General features: G+C 36.4%; 1 protein-coding gene across 1 annotated transcript in view; it reads left to right on the top strand.

Moving 5' to 3' along the window:
• Window positions 1-21,324, top strand: part of HDAC9 (histone deacetylase 9) — a 682,621-nt gene that overhangs the window by 646,976 nt on the left and 14,321 nt on the right. Inside the window, exon 26 of the mRNA XM_064487516.1 lies at window positions 11,544-11,691. Within this exon, the coding sequence (XP_064343586.1) occupies window positions 11,544-11,691 (148 nt within the window). The remainder of the gene's footprint in view (window positions 1-11,543; window positions 11,692-21,324) is intronic.

The following is a 21,324-nucleotide window of genomic DNA, read 5'->3' as shown; positions in this document are numbered from 1 at the left end:
GAGTATAAATAAAACTACACGTTTCTCTAGGACTGAAACCTCTTTAAGAACAGAAATGCTTTATGAATATATACTCAGCTGTTAGCACCCAGATGCATTTCAGACACAGGTGTGATACCATTCAGTGAGATAGGGTGTGCTAGAAGGTCAAGTTTGGGGGAAGGTCATTTGCTAGGTATTTATATATACATTAAATCTATACATATACATATATATTATCTCTAGTCTCATGCAGCTCTGCAGTGCATAATTAGTTTCCTCATCTTGTTCATGAATAAATTGAGGCTTAACAAGTTTAGGTCACTTGTCGGAGGTGTTTCAAATAGTAACAGTAAAACTAACATTTGAACTCTGGTCTGGCTGTGCTACCAAATCCCACTTTCTTTCTGTTAAAGCACATGACCCTCCTGTTCCCACCTCATTTCACAGATGAGGACAGAGTTCTGCCAGACTTCTATTCCCAAGTAGCAGCAGAGACTCTAGAATAGACCTCTCCTAAAATGTAATAGCTTCTGCATACGGTTGAAAAAAAGTAGACTATTTTAATTCATTACTGGACTTGCTAGAATGTAAAGGACTATGAGGGAAAAAGAAAACATAAGCTGAAACTTAATAGGGGGCAGTAAGCAATAAGTAACAGAAAAGGGGAGAGTATTCCTGGGGCAGATGATGGTATCAGCACTGTAACTGCACAGAAAAGCCCAAGGTCTGCATCAAAGTTATGGATATGAATCTGATGGATACTAAAGCGGTTTTATCCTCCTCTTGGGTTCCAGAGGAAGCAAAAACAAATCTTTTCTGCAGGAAAGTATCCCTAATTTAGACCCTCAGTGTATGCAGAGATCAAATTCAACAAAACATGAGCTCAAGGAAATAAATACATACATATTTAAACAAATGAATAAAATCAAATGCACAAGGACACAGCCACTAGGGAAAGTCAGCAGAAAAGAGAAACAAGAGAAAATATACCTTATTTGTGGAGGGAGGGGCACTTATTTCAAGTGATGATAATAGATTACAAATACTCCTTTACTTGTACTCCACCATAAAACTCCGCAGTGCATGTCTCCTATGTCTCATTTATTGGTGAAGTTAACCTGGATCACTTGATTAAGGAGCTCTTCAGTGTAAAGTTACAATATTTCCCTTTGGAGTCAATAAATATGTTGGGAAGGTTCTTTGAGTCTAGGCAAATATGCTGTTTCTTCTCAAACTTTTACCTACAAATTTTAGCAGCCATCAGTGGCTCTTGCCTGCAAGAACTATTACTCTGGTATTCCAATGCTGATTTTCTATTTTCCTTATTCTGTCTACATTTATTTCTTAGAAATTATATGTAATGAGGAGCTGTCCTTTCTCTTCCATTTACTAATTTATTCATTATATATTTATATCAGTGTAGACTCACAGATATTTATTCTAGGAGTTATAATCCAATACTGTCATTATTTTGTTGTTTAAACTGTTCCAGCTTTAGTTATTCAGAGATCTTTCAGGCTGGCTCCTATATCCTTTTATAACATGGCTCCAGACAAATACACTCTAATATTCCAATCTCACAAAATCTTTGACCCCCTTCCTCTTCATTAAACCAAGGTAGGTCCGGTATTTCTAGTGCTGCTGTTTCTTGTACTTCTTAAACATTTCATTTATCCAACCAATTACTTCTGGCCCCATCGCCACTGTCCCAAATTAGGCTTCCATCATCTTTCTCCTGGATTATTTCTATATCCAACAAAGTGGTCTACCCATATCCAATCTTGTTTTCTCCACTTCTTTTTTTTTCTCTGAAGTTCTGTCAGAGTGATCTTTTACAAAATAAGGCATATTTGTCTCTGTACTCCCTTGCTTTAAGCCAGAGGTCAACAGATTTTCTCTGTACAGTGTTGGATAGTAAATACAAAAGGTTTTATGTTTCAACTGCTTGATTCTTCCATTGTAGCAAGGAAGCAGCTTTAGCCAATGCATAATGAGCATGGCTGTGTTTTAGTGAAACAATATTTACCGAAACAGGGTATGGGACCAATTTAATTTCTGAAAAGGGGAAAATCTGAAACAAGTGGTATCTGGATTGGACATTGAAATAATAGACATCAACCAAAATACCAATAGTAAGGGACACCTAAATTTCTGGCCTAGGAGGTAGAGGGAGAAATATTCAACATTGCTGCCACCTGGTACACCAAACAGGTGTGCTGTAGCCACAGCTTATAACATGCATGAAGCCACCAAGCTGTCACAAGGTGGGGTTTGGAGGAACATGTGGAATCAGAGATTAGGTGTGGATAAAATATGTTCAAGAAATAGAGAGGGAGCAGAATTTAGTGCTCAGTTTTTGTTTCCCAAGAAAGCTGATTATGAACATGTAACTTGCACAAAATGATTATCAGTATTCATGATTCGTCATGGGGACATGGTGGTGATATCATGAGTAACATGAACAGTGAAGACACATTGCTACCAAACCAGTAGCAGTATCTACTTTAAAATGTAATCATAATTAAAAATAAAATAAAAATAAAAACTCAGGGCACAGGGAACAATTTAACAAGTGCAGTTGGAGAAGGTGCATATAAGTATTACTCTTGAAGCATGACTTTTTATTTATATAGACTATGCTTCTAAATGTTTTTAATGAATTTTCAGTTTCAACTGTTTTTTACAAGCTCCAGAGTGAGGTAGTCATTTTTATTTGTTGACTCCACTAGAAGAGTATCTTGGTTAAAGACGCAGTGTCTTTAGGATGCTTCAAACAGAAAAATCAGTTAATTCTAATAATGGTTTGGTATTTTTCATTCATTTCATGGAATTAAACTAAAGCTTTTGGAAATAAATCTACCAGAGATAAATCATAGGGCATTATTGTGAATGCAGTTGTAAATTACAGTGAAAATCCAATACAGACAATAAAATCATTTGCTTTCATATTAATACACAAATTTAAATTTTGGTGGAGCATAGCTTAATCTTAAAGAGTAGGGATCCATTTGGCATTGATTATGGAGTACCAAGTTCCTTATTTTTTGTAAATAACTTAATAAAATATTAATTGAATAAAAAAGTATTTTAAATCCCTTTAAAAAACTCAACAGACCTGATACTCTACCAATGAAAGTTTACACTATTGTTCTCAAATTTTAAATTATCTTTATATAAACATAGAGTGAAGTACAGTTAAATGAAATACTAACTTTTCCAAATACAACTGATACGATGACAAAAATAACTTCTGCATGGCAGTACAAAATTTCTCCCTTTGCTTCTCATGATCAGTCATACTTCAGAAATTTTTGAGGTGATTATTCTACAAGGATATTGAACTATTTTGTAAATGAGTTTTCTGAACTTTGATTATATTTTATTAATCAGTTAGAATTCATTAATCAAAATATTCAATGAATGGACCTCTGGCCCCACCTATGGAGGAATAACTGTTATACAAATTTGTTGATCAGAAATGAAAGGAAACTGGAAAGACATACATATGGAACACTGGTTGTAGACACTAGACAGCAGGCAGTGGAGGCCTGTGATCCCAGCAGGAAACAAACAAGGAAAGAGAAACATGAAATACATACTACAGTTGCTCGAGCTTACTGATGAGAGGCAATTTCTCGGCTGCAGCATAGGGAGACAATCCAGAGTCTAGTGATTTTTCTGAAGAAAAAGTGGTGAGAGTTTGAGGAGAATGATACTGGGATTTGTGAGACAGAATATCTGGGATGAAGTTACTGCACAGAGAAAGAACTCTGTGTATTTGTAAAGGGGTTTCCTTAAATTGTTGTCTTACTTATTTTTACATACATGATGTGAAACTCCAAAAGGCTGGGGAACTAACCAGTGGAAAACAGCTCACACAAAACTGGGAATAGTTTGTATTCCCACTAGCCATAGTGGAAAGACCATGTAATACACAGGGCATCATATAGAGACATCAGAATGGTTTCATCTTAATTATATGACTAAATTAGCTTTATACTAAAGCCTGCTGTGGAACTACATTAACAAAGAATACAAGCATCCTCAAAAGAATCATACTGATTGCAAGTAACTTAACTGCATGCCCAAAGCCCAAAGCTTTCAGAGAAAACAACAAAACTCAACAACCAAAAATGTTCTAATTAACAATGTCAGGCATCCAATTGAAAATCACCATGCATACAATGAAGTAGGAAAATATGACCTAGAAACACAAGACAAATTAATTAACAGAAACTGACTCAGTAATGCAAGGTACGATGACGAGAATGTTACTTCCAATGTGAAGAAGAAAGTGCAAACATAATGCAGAAAAAAATGAAAAAACTTTAAAACATGCAAATGGAAGTTTTAGAGATGAAAAATACAATATTTGAAATTTTAAAATTCTGTAGCTTGGAAGCATTAATGGCAGATTATACACTATAGACCAAAAAAAAAAAAAATGAAGTTGAAGAAGTAATAGAAACTACCTGAAGTGAGAGAAAAAGACTGAAAAAAAATGTATCGGTAATATATTGGACAACATCAGTAAGTCTAACATGCCTAAAATTGGAGTCCCAGAGAAGGCAGAACTGGAGGGAGGATTTGAAGAAATAATAGAAAAATGTTTTGTAGATTTGATGAAAACTACAAATCCACAGATCCAAGAAATTTAATCAGTCTCAAGCAGAATAAATATGAATAAAATCACACTTAGGAACATCCTAATGAATTCTTAAAAGAAACACAGAGAAAAGAAAAATCATATTATATACAAAGAAACAAAGATATAATAAGATAAAAAGATCTTTTGAATCTCCAAAGTATTAAGTGAAAGCAGCCAGATATTAGAGACTATATAAAATATGGTTCCATCCTAAGAAATTCTAGAAAAGGCAAAACTACAGTGGCAGAATTTCAGTGATTGTCAAGGGGCCAAGAAAGAGGGTAAGAAATGAACTCCAAAGGGAGGGTATAGCTCAGTGGTAGAGTGCGTGCCTAACATGCACAGGGTCCTGGGTTCAACCCCCACTTCCTCTGTTTAAATAAATAAATAAATAAATGAACCTAATTACCTCCCCTCCAAAAAACAGAACAAAGAAAAAGAAATGAACTCCAGAGAGCCAAAAGGAACTTTTGGGGTTGAAGAAAATATTATGTATGTGTGTGTAAAATTATTAATATGTAACATATAATATATATTAATATAATACCAATATATTAGTATGTAACATACTGATATATATTAATATATACTATCATTAATACTACATATTATTGTAGTGGTTATATGACTGCATACATTTATCAGCATGCATTATGATCTGCCCTTAAAATTGGTAAATTTTATTGACTATAAACTATACCTCAGTGAAGCTGATAAGGAATAGTCATGAAATGAAACAAAAATATAACCTTTAGAACTTTAAATAATCGCAATTACAGGAAACAGTGCTTGCAAGAAAATTTTTTTAAATTTGTCCTTACAAAAGCAAGAGAATTAAAGAAAAAAATTGATTAGGTGTTCAAACCATGTACAGGATTTGATTTTGAAAGTCTATAATTAGGCTTTCAAAGATGTGTATTTATTGATAGAATCATTGGTAAAACTCCTTAGCTGGATAAATTTATATTCTATTCTAGAATGTAATGAAATTGAGAAGTCGTATCGTTTTGCGGCATCTAAATTTTGTAAATAAATTTTGAAGTTATAAATGGAGAAGACTTTTTATAAGTATGGCTTATATAAAATATTTACCAAAGGTACTCTGAAAGGAGAAAAAAGACAATAGTCATGAATATATTTGATATGAAATATTTATTTCAGTATTTTAAAAATTGGAAGTAAAATTATTCCATATTTAGCAGATATTGCTCTGAGCTTACCAGATAGCACTACACTTACAGAGACAGTATTTGGCAGCAAACTAAAGATACCACAATTTAAAGTTTATTAAATCTAAAATTCTGCTTTTAAGATTTCAGGCAACAGTGTGAGAAAGTCTAAAATATTGAGATCACATTGAAATGAAGAATACATTCTTCATAAAATACCAGTGATACTCTTTTAACAGTGGGATAAATGACCACAAAACTCATGAACATTTACCAAAAATCATAATTCTACTTATTTTCTCATGTTTAGATAATCAATTTAAAATTTGGTTATTGTGCTTTGGCATACATGAATTATGCTATTTTTATTTTTTTAGAATGAATTTCAGTTCTGAAAATAATTTCTGAATAGTACTATTTTATTGGCCCATTGATAAAAATAATTTTGGGGAGAGGTAGGGGGGAGATAATTAGGTTTTATTATTTATTTTTAGAGGAGGTGCTGGGGATTGAACCCAGGACCCCATGCATGCTAAGCATGTGCTCTACTACTTGAGCTGTACCCTCCCCATAAAAATAATTTTTGACCAATATATGAATATTTCTTTAAATATAATTTTTATTTTTAGTCCTATTTTAACCTCAGAGTTGCCCCAATGTGGATAAAAAATCACCTGGTCACTCTATTTATACACCAATATTTAGTACATCTTTATTTTTGCATACATACTAAGTCTATATTTTTGCTTTGGATCCCCCAAAAGTTCTCCACTTAGCTAAAAATTGTATCTTAATGAGCCTGAAAGACAGACCACATTGTGGAACTCCTGGACTGCCAGTGGGAGTGTCTACTCTTGTCTGAGGTTTCATTATTCTGAAAGTGGGGAGCAAAATTCTTAGACTTGTGCTTTAGAAAGATACTCTTCTAGCAATATGGGTGATAGAATTGAATGAGAATAGACAAGGAGAATGCAGAAAATAATTTCTTGAAGTGTTAATAAGCTCTCTGCTCTGGAGAATCCATGAACCTAGGCCCCTTTCAAGTCCAAGGTGTTATCTCTAAAGTTGAAAGGATATAGGAAGAGGTTTAGGCCAGTAGCACCTTCTTTTCCTGTGGGAACATGGTTTGTAATGACAAAAGGGGACATCATTCAAATGGGAAGAACAGATCTGAGAAGTGACTCTCAGGCTCTCAATGGTGATGGAAGGGGGCGGTTTCTGGGGTCAGGAGGTTTTCAGAGTGTCAGAGGGCTTTGGTTGGGAAAACTCCTGGTAGATGGGTTATTTCTAACACAGACTTTCATTTGTCAACACACACCTATTTTTTTCCAAATTGCTCATTACCAAGAAAAATCTGGTTTATGCTGAAGTCTGATTACACAGTACCTTCAAGATACCTTCTCATGGCTCCTATCTGACCCAGTGACACTCCATCCATGTTCCTCACCTCTAACTCTTGACTGTCTGCATTCTGTTATCTAGTTTTTAACTTTATTTTAGAATCATTCTTTGCTTTACAGGACAAAAAAAAAGAAAGAAAGAAAGAAAATACTGAAAGCCAAGTAGTCCCCCTCAAAAAAGTGCTGAAAAGTGAGATTTACAGAGAGGGAAAAATGAATAAGGATAGAAGATATGACCTAAGAGGGAGTATATGTGTCCAGTTTTAATAGAAAACCCCTCTTTTGCCAGTTTTATTGCCTTAGGAGAGCAACACAGTGGTGGCTGGTTACTAATATTTTACTTTATAAATAGCAGCTCCTGAAAACTCTTGCAGTAAACCTTGATTCATTTCTCTTATGTGCTAATGGGGATATTATTCCCGTGCCAACAGATACGATTTTTATTGCACATGTATTTCTGTAGGGGGAAAAAAAAACCTACCCATCATGTGAAAATATAACCCATAAATTGTGGGATTTGAATTGGCTGTATATTGCACAGTCCTGCTATACCAACTTCCATTTTAATTATTCTCCTTTACAGAGATAGTGGTCTATAAATGCATTATCAATGTAGAATGTTCCCCTTGTTTTTATAGGCTTTACCAGAGGCCATATTGAATTTAAAGTTATGAGTTATTTCTGAGTAAGGAACCTCATACATTTGGATAAAAGCCAAGCTTTTTAACATTTAATCTTAATTTAGCAGGATATTTTATACACATTAAACTTTATTAAAAAGGGCTCAGCTATTTAAATCTTTCTCACTAACATACAAAAGGGCTGAACTTTGGAGAATCATTGTTAGTCATTTTCCTGAAAGATTGTTATTAATGATTGTCTTTCTGTCCTGATTGTGTTTGGGGAGTAAAGAGATTTGTTTTGTCTATGACCAAGAGCTCTCTTCTTCAGGAAAAAACTACAGTGCTTGAAAATTAAAGCCCTTGGTTATTCTAGCTGTGCCATATTATCTAAAAGCAAGTGTTTGCTGACCTCTTCAAGGATTTGTAGGCTCAAAGAAAAATAAAATTTTCTGCCATAACAAATTTATTCTAACATCCAAGAGTGATATGTAATATAAGATCAGAAGAATCACAATCACTGAGAAGTAGGTAGGAAGAGACCTTTCATTATCATCAGTCCCACCGCTATCATTTTATAAATGTGGACATTGTGCCCCAGAGTGATCCAAATTTCTTCTCTGGGATTGGCGTGAGGTTTCCAATCTATAAATCTTGACTTTGACCTCAGGGCTCCATCTTATGGATTCCTTATTCTTAATCTCCAGTGAGCAGTTGTCTCCAGTTTTGTGGTAGCTTCATCAGGGACGCACCTGATATTCAGGTGCTTGCAGTAGACTGTGAGAAATGAAGGTAATGAGCAGTGAAGAGTAGGAAGAACTAGTCTCAACATGGTTGTCTTAGCAAGTACAATCACCCGATGCCATAAAATCAATAAAAGGTGAAGCAACTGAGTCACATATCTAAGGAACAAGAGTAACTTGTTCCTTTGGTAAAGTTAATTTCTTCAGTAAAGTGAAGTGTGTGTGTGTGTGTGTGTATGCGCGCGCGCATGCGTGTGTGTGTGTGTATATATATATATATATATATTCTTTTGCAATGTGCATAATTCTTTTAAGTTGAGATTTTCACATATTTAGTCTATTTTCGTATTTTTGGGTGTAGTAGGAGTATATTAGAGGAGGACCACATAGAGGAGGACACCAGATTTCAGAGAAGGAGACATTCTGGAGTCAGACAGTCCTGGGTGAGGCTTTAGCTCCTCTACTTGTTACCATGTGACCATAGAAAAAATTACCTAACATTGCCTACATAATTATCATGAGGATTAAATAAAATTATAAATGATAAATGTGAAAATACCTAGCACAGTCGCTGGCACATTTTGGGAACTCAGTAATGCTAGTGTCCTTTTCCTGTAGTTTATAACAATTTAACCCATAAACCACCTGTTTGTCAGAGACCCCATATGAGTCACCTTAGAAAGGAAATGATGACATCCAGAATTGCCAGTTTTGTGAACATCATGTGGTAAAATAATGATTAATAATAATATTTTATGAAACTCATTACAACTGAATGCATTTATAGATGAAATATGACATTTCCAACTTGGGTAAGATTATAATGACGTTCTGATCTAGAGAAATTAGGGTCTTGGAATGGAACTGTCAATTTAGGGTCATCTTTCAAAGTTGAGAGAGGTAGGGGGCTACTAAAGAAAAAGCCAAGATACATTTCCATTGCTCACCTCCTAAGCCTCTCTGTAGTCCATCTCTTCATTTTTGTTGTCACTTCCTTTTAGCTCAGACATCATCATTTCCTGCCTGGACTTTGGCCAAGATGTAAAACTGGTTTTCCTCCCACCACTCTCATCACCTTCCAATCCATCATCCATGATTGATCTCTCCAGAGGGATCTTTGAAAAACTTAAACCTGATTCTCTGTCTCTTCTTAAAATGGCCCCTTATCACCCACAGGTTGAAGGCCAAGATCATTGCCATGTTATTCAAGATTGTGTGTTAATTAGCCCATGCCTACCATAGTAATCTCATTCATTACACTCCAGGCTTTGCCTACATTCTAGTTGTGCCTGGCAGTGGACTCTGTACCCCAGTAAACAACAGAGACTTGAGTCTCTGCACATTTGTATGCACAATTTCCTCTTCCAGGGATACCTCACCACCGCCATCTCCCTCTGTTTCAGCCTAACTTCTGATGGTCTTTCAAATACTCAGTCAAGTGTTATTTTTTCTGGCAATTCTTCTCTCGCCTTCCTGGCATCAAAAGTTATGTTCTACTTAGTTCCTCTCAGGAGCATGTGGGTGGGCCTTTTCCACACAGAATTGTCATTGCTTGTTAACTAAAAAGTCTTTCTCAACTAGACCATAAATTTCTTGGTGTCAGGGAAGCATCTTTGTGTCCTCAACATCTGGCATAGCCGTGGCTTTCGAAAAATGTTACTTTGTGGGTTCATTCAGTTAGAATTGCTATCATGTGGTCCAACGTCAAAGCTTTATGATTCTGACTTTGGTCAGACTAGGTGATCTCAATATGTAAAGTAGAAGCAGTGCACAGCTGTGTCAGAAGGTTCTACTGACATGGCGAGTGGAGGGGAGACTGAGTCTCCTCCCCTAACATGACAAGACTTTTATTCCTTTCTGAAACAGTGAGATAAGGAAAGGCCAATCATAAAATGTTAGAACTGGAAGGGATCGGAGGGCATCCCAGCTGTTTTGAGAAGCATAAATAAAGTACCAAAGAGCCTTGCCAGCATGACAGGATGGTTAGTTGCAGAGCTGGGTCTAGCACCCAGTTACTCTCAGTCCGGTAGTCACCCATTTGCCTTTTCCACTCCAGCAGAATTTTTATTTATTTATTATTTATTTTTGTAAGTAAGCTAACTTTGCATGCCAACTTCGCACTTAATTGGTCAGGCTGCCGAGATACTTCTAACCTGGTGAGTCTTGTCAGCAGCTAGAGAGATGCTCCTGCTTTGATTTGAGGCTGTTGAATACTTCACAAAAAAACAGCTTAGGGGCTGTAGGAAGACTGTTGACTCTGCTCTTTCATGTTTATCCCACAGGCATATTCTCATGAAATGACCTCCTATTTTCCTCTCATTCTCCTTCCCTGCCTCAAAAAAAAGAAACATCCGTATAACATATGGAAGGGTTCCAACATCAGCCAATACATATATTAAAGTTTTAAATCAGTTATTGTTCTAGTACACACCCTGGGGCTGAGAAAGAAAGGACATCCAGGACTAACAAACCTGATTGTTCTGGCAAAGTTGCCATTCGATTCATGCTGGCATTTCTGGGCTTTTCTTTTCCTCTAATATTCCAACCTCAGTTTTGTTTTGTTTTGTTTTTTAAGTTAATGGCTCAAGTAGCAATTTTTAATGTTACTATTTCATTCAGTTTCTCCATGAAACTTCTACCTCCCAGTCTCCTGAGAGGTACCCGCAGGGCACGTGCCCGGAGTCGGCCTGCTTAGCTGCAGAGACAACTGTCAGTCTGACAGTGAGTTCGTTAGACCGTGGATTATTCCTCACTTTATTACCTCTGAGCAAGGGAGAGACTCGGGCTTGGGAATGTGAGCACTTCACAACTTGGCATTCTAGACTGAGGAAAACTCTTAATCGTAACAGTTAAGAAATTAAATTACAACTGTGTATAACATTGTGAATTTTAAGTACTCTGTGTTGGACCTATGCAAGTCTTCTGATTAATACTGTTCTAACTGAAATTCCTATAAAGTATGATACATGTGTTTTTTCTAGGCAAGTACTGGAAGTCGATGAGGACGGTGGCTGTGCCAAGAGGCTGTGCTCTGGTCGGGGCTCAGTTGCAAGAGGAGACAGAGACCGTTTCTGCCCTGGCCTCCCTGACAGTGGATGTGGAACAGCCCTTTGCTAGAGAAGACGGCAGGTATGAATCCAACACGGGGGAATCATTAAGGTCAGTCACATCCAGGCTCATCATTAGCATCCGTCAGCTTCTCTCCAGGCTGTCCTTCACCTGTCTCCTCGACTTCCACCTGTCTTCTCCAGAGCCACAGGTGCCACAGCACATGCTGTCGGCTGTCAAGAATTCATTTGTTTCATTCTTTTAAGGGAAGCACAGAGCTTAGAGCATGTGGTTGCAGTTCACAGGGAAATAGAAGGATGAGATAGATGGTGAGAAAAATCACTCTTTGTTGGATAACTTAGTGTGGATCATTATGGAAAAAGCTTCTTGTGGGCTTAACTTCTTTCCTTAGTTATCTCTGTTTTTCCAGCTGTTTTTCTTTCTCTCATCATTCTGAAATCACTGATATAACAAAGAGGGGAAAGGAGAGCAGAAGCTGGAGGTATGGCTAGTCAGCTGGATAACCTAAATACATACAGGCTTCTTCTATGACTGTCCGTGAGATACAACCACTGGGTAAAGATGGAGGTTGCCTCTCAAGGAGACAGGAGTGTGTGCAAAGGAATGTGGACTCAGTCTGGTTTTATTTTACTTAATGATAAGAAGGAGTTGATTTTAATTAGTCTTCATATGAATAGCTTTCAGGGCAGAAAAAGATAACCTAAGACCGGGTTTGATGCTTCTCCTTTTAAGAAGTGCTTGTTGGTTTGTGCATTTTGCTGTTCAATAGACAATACTACATTCAGGATTTCTTTTAAGTTTACTGTGACCAAAATCACCACAAATGTGCATACATTAACACTGGTGCTCTATGGATGACTTCAAAGTCACATTTCCTCAATTTAAAAATGAATAGGTGGGGGGGGGGGAAAGAATAGGTGAGGCTTTACCAAAGCTCTGCCAACTTGCACTTTTAAATTGCTTCTAAGAATGAAACTGGATTCCCTCTGTCAATAACATCACCATTAATTACACAGATCCTGCTTACTAGTGTATAGGTTGGCAATTTTCCCAAGAATGCACAAATTTGAACAGCTTTAGCCTTCTTGCTTTTACTAGATATTCAGAGCTTAATGGATTTAACATCTTGCTTTGGTCAAGAGCTGGAGATACATTGAATAAGAGATTTCATTTTTATACAATTGTTTTTTCTTACCATAACCACTTGAGAAGATTACCAGTAAAGAAAAAAAAAAGTTGTACAATATTATATTAAAAGGCATCTTCATATTGGGCATCTGGAGCATAAGGGGAAACTTTTTATACATCTTTGATAATGTGAACTAACCCCCTGCCGTTCCCAGCTAAGAACCAAACACCAAGTTCATAATCCAGAGGTGTTGCAGTTACTCCCAAAGCCAAATACAGTTAGTTGTCTGTCATTGGAGGGCTGTAAAACTAAGGAAACTAACATCTGTTAGTGCTGGATATGAAGGGAGCATAGCTCTTCTTTAGAATTCATTTAATATAGACATGAAGCTAAATTCCAACCTGAGTGAAATGATTTGTAAGTAATTTTGCCCGTTGAATTGCAGAACTTAGAATAATTAAGAATAATAAGTCACATTATGAGCCCCATGGAATAGAAAAATCTCAGCACTTTGGCGGGATTTGGCTCTACAAGCATGCTTGTTTATTCTCAGGTAAATAGTGTGCTTGCCTCCTGGCTTCAGTTCACAGTGATTTTTCGGCGTCATCTGATGGGAGAGGAAGAATGGGAATGTTCTGATGTACAGAGAAGCAGAATTGAAGTGTGTGGCCTGGATTCATGTTTATCAGTTTTAGACAGATTGTATCTATTCTCATTAATTCCTCTTGTGGGAAGAAAAATGGTTTTGCTTGAAATATCTTCTGTGGTTTTGAACTCACTTTTTCAGCAGAGGAAAAGAAAAATTCTTCTAGAACTGGCTTTCGCATTTCTGTTGAACCATGCATGGGTTTCATCACAGAGAGTCAGACTGGGAGCGCCCTTGAAAGCCACAGAGCATTTATTCTTTCCAGGGGAATGCTATCAGAATGGCCCCCCTACTAAGTATAGGAAAGATGACTTTCAGAATGAGGTAAAGAGGTAGAAATGTTCTTGGGCCTTTGTTATGAATGCAATATTATAAGTACACAGGAAATGGAAAAATTAGAAAAATCAGAGAGCTAAATGGATGGAAAAGGGTGAAGGCAAGATTCTTTTTATAGGAAATTCTTGCCAGTTATTTTGGAGAATATATTGGTGTTTGGAGTGAGATGACTCATTTTGTACTAAGATTTTGGGTAAAGCAGCTCTTTTCCTGGCCAACTCATATCTGACTCATTTACCACACTAGTGAATAAGGGATAAAATGCTCCTGGCTAAGAACCATTGTAAGTATTTTTTGTTCATTTCTTGGGGGGGTGGGGGAGATGACAACACAGTGCAAATAGTCATTTCATTTTTATAACTCATTGATGGACCATGAAGAAGAAATTATTAGAAAAAGTCTAGGGATTCATTTTGGAGATGACTGAAATATAATTTTCAAAACATAGTTTTCAGGTAGCAAAGAAGTTGAGCAGGAAAGGAATGATTGGTGGGTCAGCAGAAAACAAAACAAAAGACTGAAAAAAAAAAAAAACTGGGGCCAAGGTATATATTCAAAGACTATTAAGTGGATAGGACTTGTCACATATAGCATATCATTTAGAAGAAAGAAGGATGATCTTAGTTTTCTTCTTATTTGTCAGAAGACTGCACCTTTAAAAGATTCTAGTTTGCATTGGTCGGATATCTGTTTCAAATGCTTCTACTTTGAAAAGGTCAGTTCAGTATTGAGGTTTATTCTTGGATACTAGTTCAGGCTCTGCTGAAAATCAAGAGAAAGTTCTCTTTGGCAATCAAGACTTCAGAATGATCAATTCTTAAGTTACTGGGAACATGTTTACACTCTAGAATTTCTCTCTCTCATTTTTTATATCAAAACAAAAACTGAAAGGTTTTCAAATGTCAGTATATAGACTATAGTATGAATCATATGAGATTTTCTTAATACAATAGGATATGGTTGTTTCATTTCATCTTCAACTTTAGTCAGTGTCTCAGGAATGAGATGGTTTCAAGTCATTATATAATAGAGAAGCATTAGAAAAGTAAGATTCTGAATCTGGCTATTTTATTTTTTAACTATTTTATTCATGAATGTTAAAGGAAAAAAAAGTATAACAATAAGCTGAAAAACCTCAAGTGTCACGTGCCTTAGCTTTGAACAGCCTATCAGTAGTGCCAAGGACAGCAATAATCCCGTTTTCCTGTATCTGAAGATTTATACAGACTGCTGTTGAATATACATTCATCTCTAACAGGCTTAGAAACACAACTTTGTTTTCTGTGCTTTAGGGTTGTATCTCCAAGGCTTCTGGAAGCTAAATGTGGTATGAATTATTCAGGTTTCCAATTTTTCTCTCTGATACTATTATTTTGAACACTTGTTTATCTAACCAGGCAAACGTTCTAGTGTAAATTTTATTTTTAATTTTCATCCAATGGCAACAGTGCCTTAGTTGAAAAGTGGGCTGAGATTTGGAAGTTCCCAGTAAAAGGAAGGACAGTACGTACATCCCTTCTTATCTTCTTTTCCTCCTCTTCCTGGGACTGTCATTTTACCTCTGTGTTCAGTGCCTAACGTGTGATCTTGGGGTGCGTGTGAACTCTGACTTAGTATGTTAGAGATTAAATTTAGTGCCTGATGTATTTCAAGGTTCCATTCTAAATTGTTTATAAACAAGTGTTTAATTTGAGAAAAAGACACATGGTGGAATAGAACCTCAAGTAAAATGAGAGGCCTGAGAACCTGAGCTTCCTGTCATCTCAGTCATCTCCCTCTCCTTCCCTCCTGTCTTCTTCCCACTACAGAGGAAGAGTCGAGTGTGACTCTAGAATCAGCCTGCCTCATTCAGATCCCATCTCCAGCGTAATAATTGCTGATCAGGACCAAGTTGCTTATTTCTCTAGGCTTAATTTTTCCTTGTCTTTAAAATGAAGGGAAAATTTCATAGGGTTTTGGGGATGAAATGAAATAATACATCTTAAGAACACAACACTTGACACATAGAAATCAAAGGTTGGTTTTTATTTTTTTCTGTCATTTTCCTGGTTCCTCAATTGCTCTTATTTTTTCCCTCCCGTAATACATTGTTCATCATCCAGTGATCTATAGTATTAGAATATAGAAGCTGTACCTGGGCATCTACATGTTTAACTGTTCGTAGCTTAAATCAATCGTGCAGTCAGTAAAAACAAGAGACTGACAAATAGTCACTAAGCAATAATTGTTCAATTAAGTCATCTGTGGTTAGCTGGCTTAAAAGAACTTTAACGATTCCCAATACATTATAGATAGTAAACAAATATTTATTGAATGAATGAGTCCAAAGACAGGAGACAAAACATTGTTAAAATGGTAGCATAGTAATTTATAAAGATACCTGAGCTCTTTGTCTCTATTTATGTTTTCTGAGGGAATTGGTGTCTTTATCTTTTTAAATGAGCTTTCCAAATGTGTATTTTATGTTTTTATTTCATAGTGCTAGTTGAGAGTGTCCACTTCCAGATATGCTGGCTAACCAGACTCCATAGTGCTCATATTATAAAGATAGGCTGATTGAGGGAACATAATAAAGGAGGGAAGGGGAAGCCAAGTGTCTGTCCGACTAGAAAAAGGAATTGTCCTGGGCGAGGTGGAGGGGATGTGGGAGTGATAGTAACAGATTACAAGGTAATCCTGCGACCTGCAGAATGAGGAGGGAGAACATCTGGTTCATTTATTCCTTAAAATCTTCTGATTGTGGCACATAAACAGCAAGTGTTGGGAGTCAGGGTCAAAGCTTCCTTGGAGTCTTCAAAATGTTCACCTACTTGGAGACTTTATTCGTTTTCTATTGCTATCTTAAAAAATTACTACAAACTTAGTGGCTCAAGATGACAGAAAGGTCAGAAAAGGCTGACAGGTCTCTAGGCTAAAATCAAGAAGCTGGCAAGACCTTGTTCCTTCCCGGAGGCTCTAGGGGAGAAACTGTTTCTTTGCCTTTCCCAGTTTCTCGAGGCTGCCTGCATTCCTTGGCTCATGACTGCTTTCCACGATCTGCAAAGCCAGCAGCTTTACAGCTCTCTCCCTTTCTTCAGTCATTGCTTCTCTCTCTGACTGAAGAAAAAAAGCTGGGAAGACTGACTGAAAAGCCAGGAAAGTTTCCCTGCTTGTAAGGACTCATATGATTAGGCTAGATCCACCAGGATAATTTCTCTTTCTTAAATTTCTTAAATTTCTCTTTCTTAATCAAATTTACAGTCAGTTTTGTTATGCAGTGTGACAGTCACAGCTTCCAGGGATTGGGACAGGGACAGCTTTGGGGGCTATTATTCTTCTTATCACAGGATCAGACATGAACAACCAACTACGATAAGTGATGGGTCATTGGATAGACTGAGCTGCAGAATAAAAGAAGATCTAACGTAGACCAAAGCCTGGGGAACAGATCACAGAACCAGGGCCACAGAGCCGGGGTAGAAGAGTGGAGGGTTTCGCCTAGTAAATAGGAGCAAAGGCTTCCAAGATAGAGACAGTAGCTTTTTCACCTATTCCACGCTCATAGAAACACCAACCAGAACATAATCGAGAACATTTTCATCACCCAGGAAGTTTATTTGCGCCTCTTCTTAGTGCCATTCCTTCCATAGGTAACCTTTTTCTCTTTCTTAGTTTTAACACTAAGAAAGACATTAGTTTTGCCAGAATTTGAGTTTCATTTAAAGGGGATCCTACTAGACAATAATACTTTCTATCTGGCTCCTTTTACTTTTCTAAGCTTAACGTTTTTGAGATCCATCCAGTCAGTAGTTTGCTCATTTTTATTACTGTGCATTATTCCCAATGTATAAGGCTATTGGGCTTATCATTTGGGGCTATTTATTTTTTTATGATTTTTATTGAGATATAAGTAACATTACATGTCTTTCAGGTATACAACATGATTTAATATTTGTATATTCTGTAATATGATTGCCACAGTAAGTTTAGTTAACATCCATTATCAGAGTTATAATTTTTTTTCTTGAGGACTTTTAAGATTTACTCTTGCAGCAACTTTAAATATACAATACAGTATTATTAACTGTAGTCACCATGCTGTACATTATAATTTCCCAGGATTTATTTATCTATCTTACAACTCAAGTTTGTATCTTTTGACCACCTTCACCCATTTCACCCACCCTTCTACCTCTGGCAACCACCAGTCTGTTCTCTGTATCTGTAAGTCAGGGTTTATTTGTGATTCCACATATAAGTGACATCATACAGTATTTGTCTTTCTGTCAGACATATTCAACATAACATAATGCCTCAAGTTCCATCCATGTTGTTGTAAATAACAAGGTTTCTTTCTTTTTTATGAATGAGTAATATTCCCTTGTACCATGTTTCCTTTATCCATTCATCCACTGATGGACACAAGTTGCTTCCATGTCTTGGTTATTATAAATAATTCTTCAGTGAACATGGGGATGCATGTATCTTTCTGAATTAGTTATTTCCATTTCCTTTGGATAAATACCCAGAAGCCAAATTTGCTGGATCATATGGTAAGTCTGTTTTTAATTTTTTAGGAAACTTCATACTGTTTTCCATAGTGGCTGCACCAACTTACATTCTGACCAATAGTGCACAAATGTTCCCTTTTCTACTCAGCATGTCACTTGTTCTTGTGGTTTTGATAGTAGCCACTTGAACAAGTGTTTGGTGATTAGTGATGTTGAACATCTTTTCATGTACCTGTTGGGCATCTGTATGTCTTCTTTGGAAAAATGTCTATTCAGATCCTCTGCCATGTGGGGCTATTATGAATAAAACTGCTAGGAAAGAATTTTTTATTATAGAAAAAAACAGAACAATTACCACCTGAACCATTTTTTTTTGAACTGAAGTACAGTCACAGTGTGTCAATTTCTGGTGCACAGCACAATGTCCCAGTCATATGTGTGTGTGTGTATATATATATATATTCATTTTCATATTTTTTCATTAAAGGTTATTACAAGATATTGAACATAGTTCCCTGTGCTATACAGAAGAAACTTTCTCTTTTAAATCTATTTTTATATATAGTGGCTAAAATTTGTAAATCTCAAACTCCCAAATCTATCCCTTCCCACCCCCTTTCCCTAGTAACCATAAGATTGTTTACTAAGTCTGCAAGTCTGTTTTGTATATGAGTTCATAGTATCCTTTTTTTTTTTTTTTTAAAGATTCCACATATGAGTGATAACATATGGTATTTCTCTTTCTGGCTTACTTCAGTTAGAATGATGATATCCAAGTCCATCCATGTAGCTGCAAATGGCACTATTTTATTCTTTTTTATGGCTTTGTAGTATTCCACTGTATATGTGTATACCACAACTTCTTTATCCAGACACCTGTCGATGGACATTTAGGCTGCTTCCATGTCTTAGCTATTGTAAATAGTGCTGCTGTGAACATTGGGGTGCATGTATCTTTTTTAATTAGTTACTTCTGGATATATACCCAGAAGTGAGATTGCTGGATCATATGGTAAGTCTATTTTTAGTTTTTTTGAGGAATCTCCATACTGCTTTCTGTAATGGCTGCACCAAACTACATTCCCACCAGCAGTGTAGGAGGGTTCCCTTTTCTCCACACTCTCCATCATTTATCATTCGTGGACTTTTGAATGATGGCCATTCTGACTGGTGTGAGGTGATACCTCATTGTAGTTTTCATTTGCATTTCTCTGATAATTAGCGATATTGAGCATTTTTTCATATGCCTCTTGGCCATTTGTATGTCTTCATTGGAGAATTGTATGTTTAGGTCCTCTACTCATTTTTGGATTGGGGGGTTTGTTTTTTGTTAAGTTTTATGAGCTGTTTGTTTATATATTCTGGAAACTAAACCTTGGTCAGTCTCATCATTTGCAAATATTTTCTCCCATTCCGTAGGTTGTCTTTTTGTTTGCTTATGGTTTCCTTTGCTGTGCAAAAGCTTATGAGTTTAATGAGGTCCCATTTGCTTATTTTTGCTCTTATTTCCATTGCCTGGGTAGACTGCCCTAGGAGAACATTGCTAAGATTTATGTCAGGGAATGTTTTGCCTCTTTTCTTCTACGAGGTTTGTGGTGTCTTGTCTTATGTTTACATCATTTTGAATTTATTCTTGTGTATGGGGTGAGGGAATGTTCTAACTTCACTGATTTACATGCTGCTATCCAGTTTTCCCAGCACTACTTACTGAAGAGGCTGTCTTTTCTCCATTGTATATTCTTGCCTCCTTTGTTGAAGATTAATTGACCAGAGGCCTGTTCCATTGATCCATATGTCTGTTTTGATTACTGTAGGTGTATAGTATTGTCTGAAGCCTGGGAGGGTTATTCCTCCAGCTTTGTTTTTTCTTCAATATTGCTTTGGCAAGTCTGGGTCTTTCATGATTCCATATAAATCTTAAGATCATTTGACTGGATAATAAAACAAGAACCTACAATATGCTGCATACAAGAGACCCACTTCAGGAAGAAGGACACACATAGATTGAAAGTGAGAGGATGGAAAAAGATATTTCATCCAACTGAACCATCTTTAAGTGTACAATACAATAGTTAGTGTTAACTCTATGCCCATTGTTCAATATAAGCCTAGAACTTTTTCATCTTGAAACAGTGAAACTCCATACCTATTAAACAACTTACTTTTCCCCCTCCTCACAGCTCCTGGCAACCACCATTCTACTTTCTAAGAATGTGACTACTTTATAGTAGATACCTCATGCAAGTGAAATCATGCAGTATTTGCCTTTTTGTGATTGCCTTAACTCACTTAGTATAATATCCTCAAATTTCATCCATATTGTAGCATATGGCAAAATACCTTTTTTTCATATGGCTAATATTTCATTGTGTGTATATATTACATTTTATTTATCCATTCACTGAGGTTACCTTTACCTCTTGGTTATTGTGAATAATTCTTCAATGAATGTAAGTGTTCGGTTATCCCCTCAGGATTCTATTTTTAATTCTTTTGGATATATACCCAGAAATGTAATTTCTGGATCACATGGTAATTATATTTTTAATTTTTTAAGGAACCTAAGTCTCTATTAAATTTTCATACAAGATTTTACTTTGTGAAGACAAGCATCCAGTTTTCTTCAGTATATACCTAGGAGTGGAACTACTGAGTTATAGGGACACTGTTTTACTTTCCAAACTGGTTTCTAAAATGGCTATGCTACTTTTCATTCCCACCATCAATGAATGATAGTCCTGATTGCTTGATATCCTCACCTATACTTTTTATAACTGGTCTTTTAATTTGAGCCTTTCTAGTGAGTATGTAATGATACCCCATTGTGCTTTCAAGTTTTCTCCAGAGGCATATTCATGTCCACATCAGGCCTTCTTAGCACATACCCTCTTTCTGTTTGGAATATTTAGCTTGTCTTCCTCCTCTCACTGACCCTACACTGGCCTCCCAGTTCTCTTCCACTTACCTTTTAGATCTCAGATCAAATATCATTTCTTCTTCTTGGAGGATGTTCACTGACCATCAGTCCAAAAATTGGATCAAGTCCTTTGGTTATACTTTCTTATGTCTCCTTTATACTTCTGGTACCTAGA

The sequence above is a fragment of the Camelus dromedarius genome, chromosome 7 (genome assembly GCF_036321535.1).
Source record: "Camelus dromedarius isolate mCamDro1 chromosome 7, mCamDro1.pat, whole genome shotgun sequence".
Taxonomy (NCBI): Eukaryota; Metazoa; Chordata; class Mammalia; order Artiodactyla; family Camelidae; genus Camelus; species Camelus dromedarius.
This window is presented reverse-complemented; position numbering and strand designations above follow the sequence as displayed.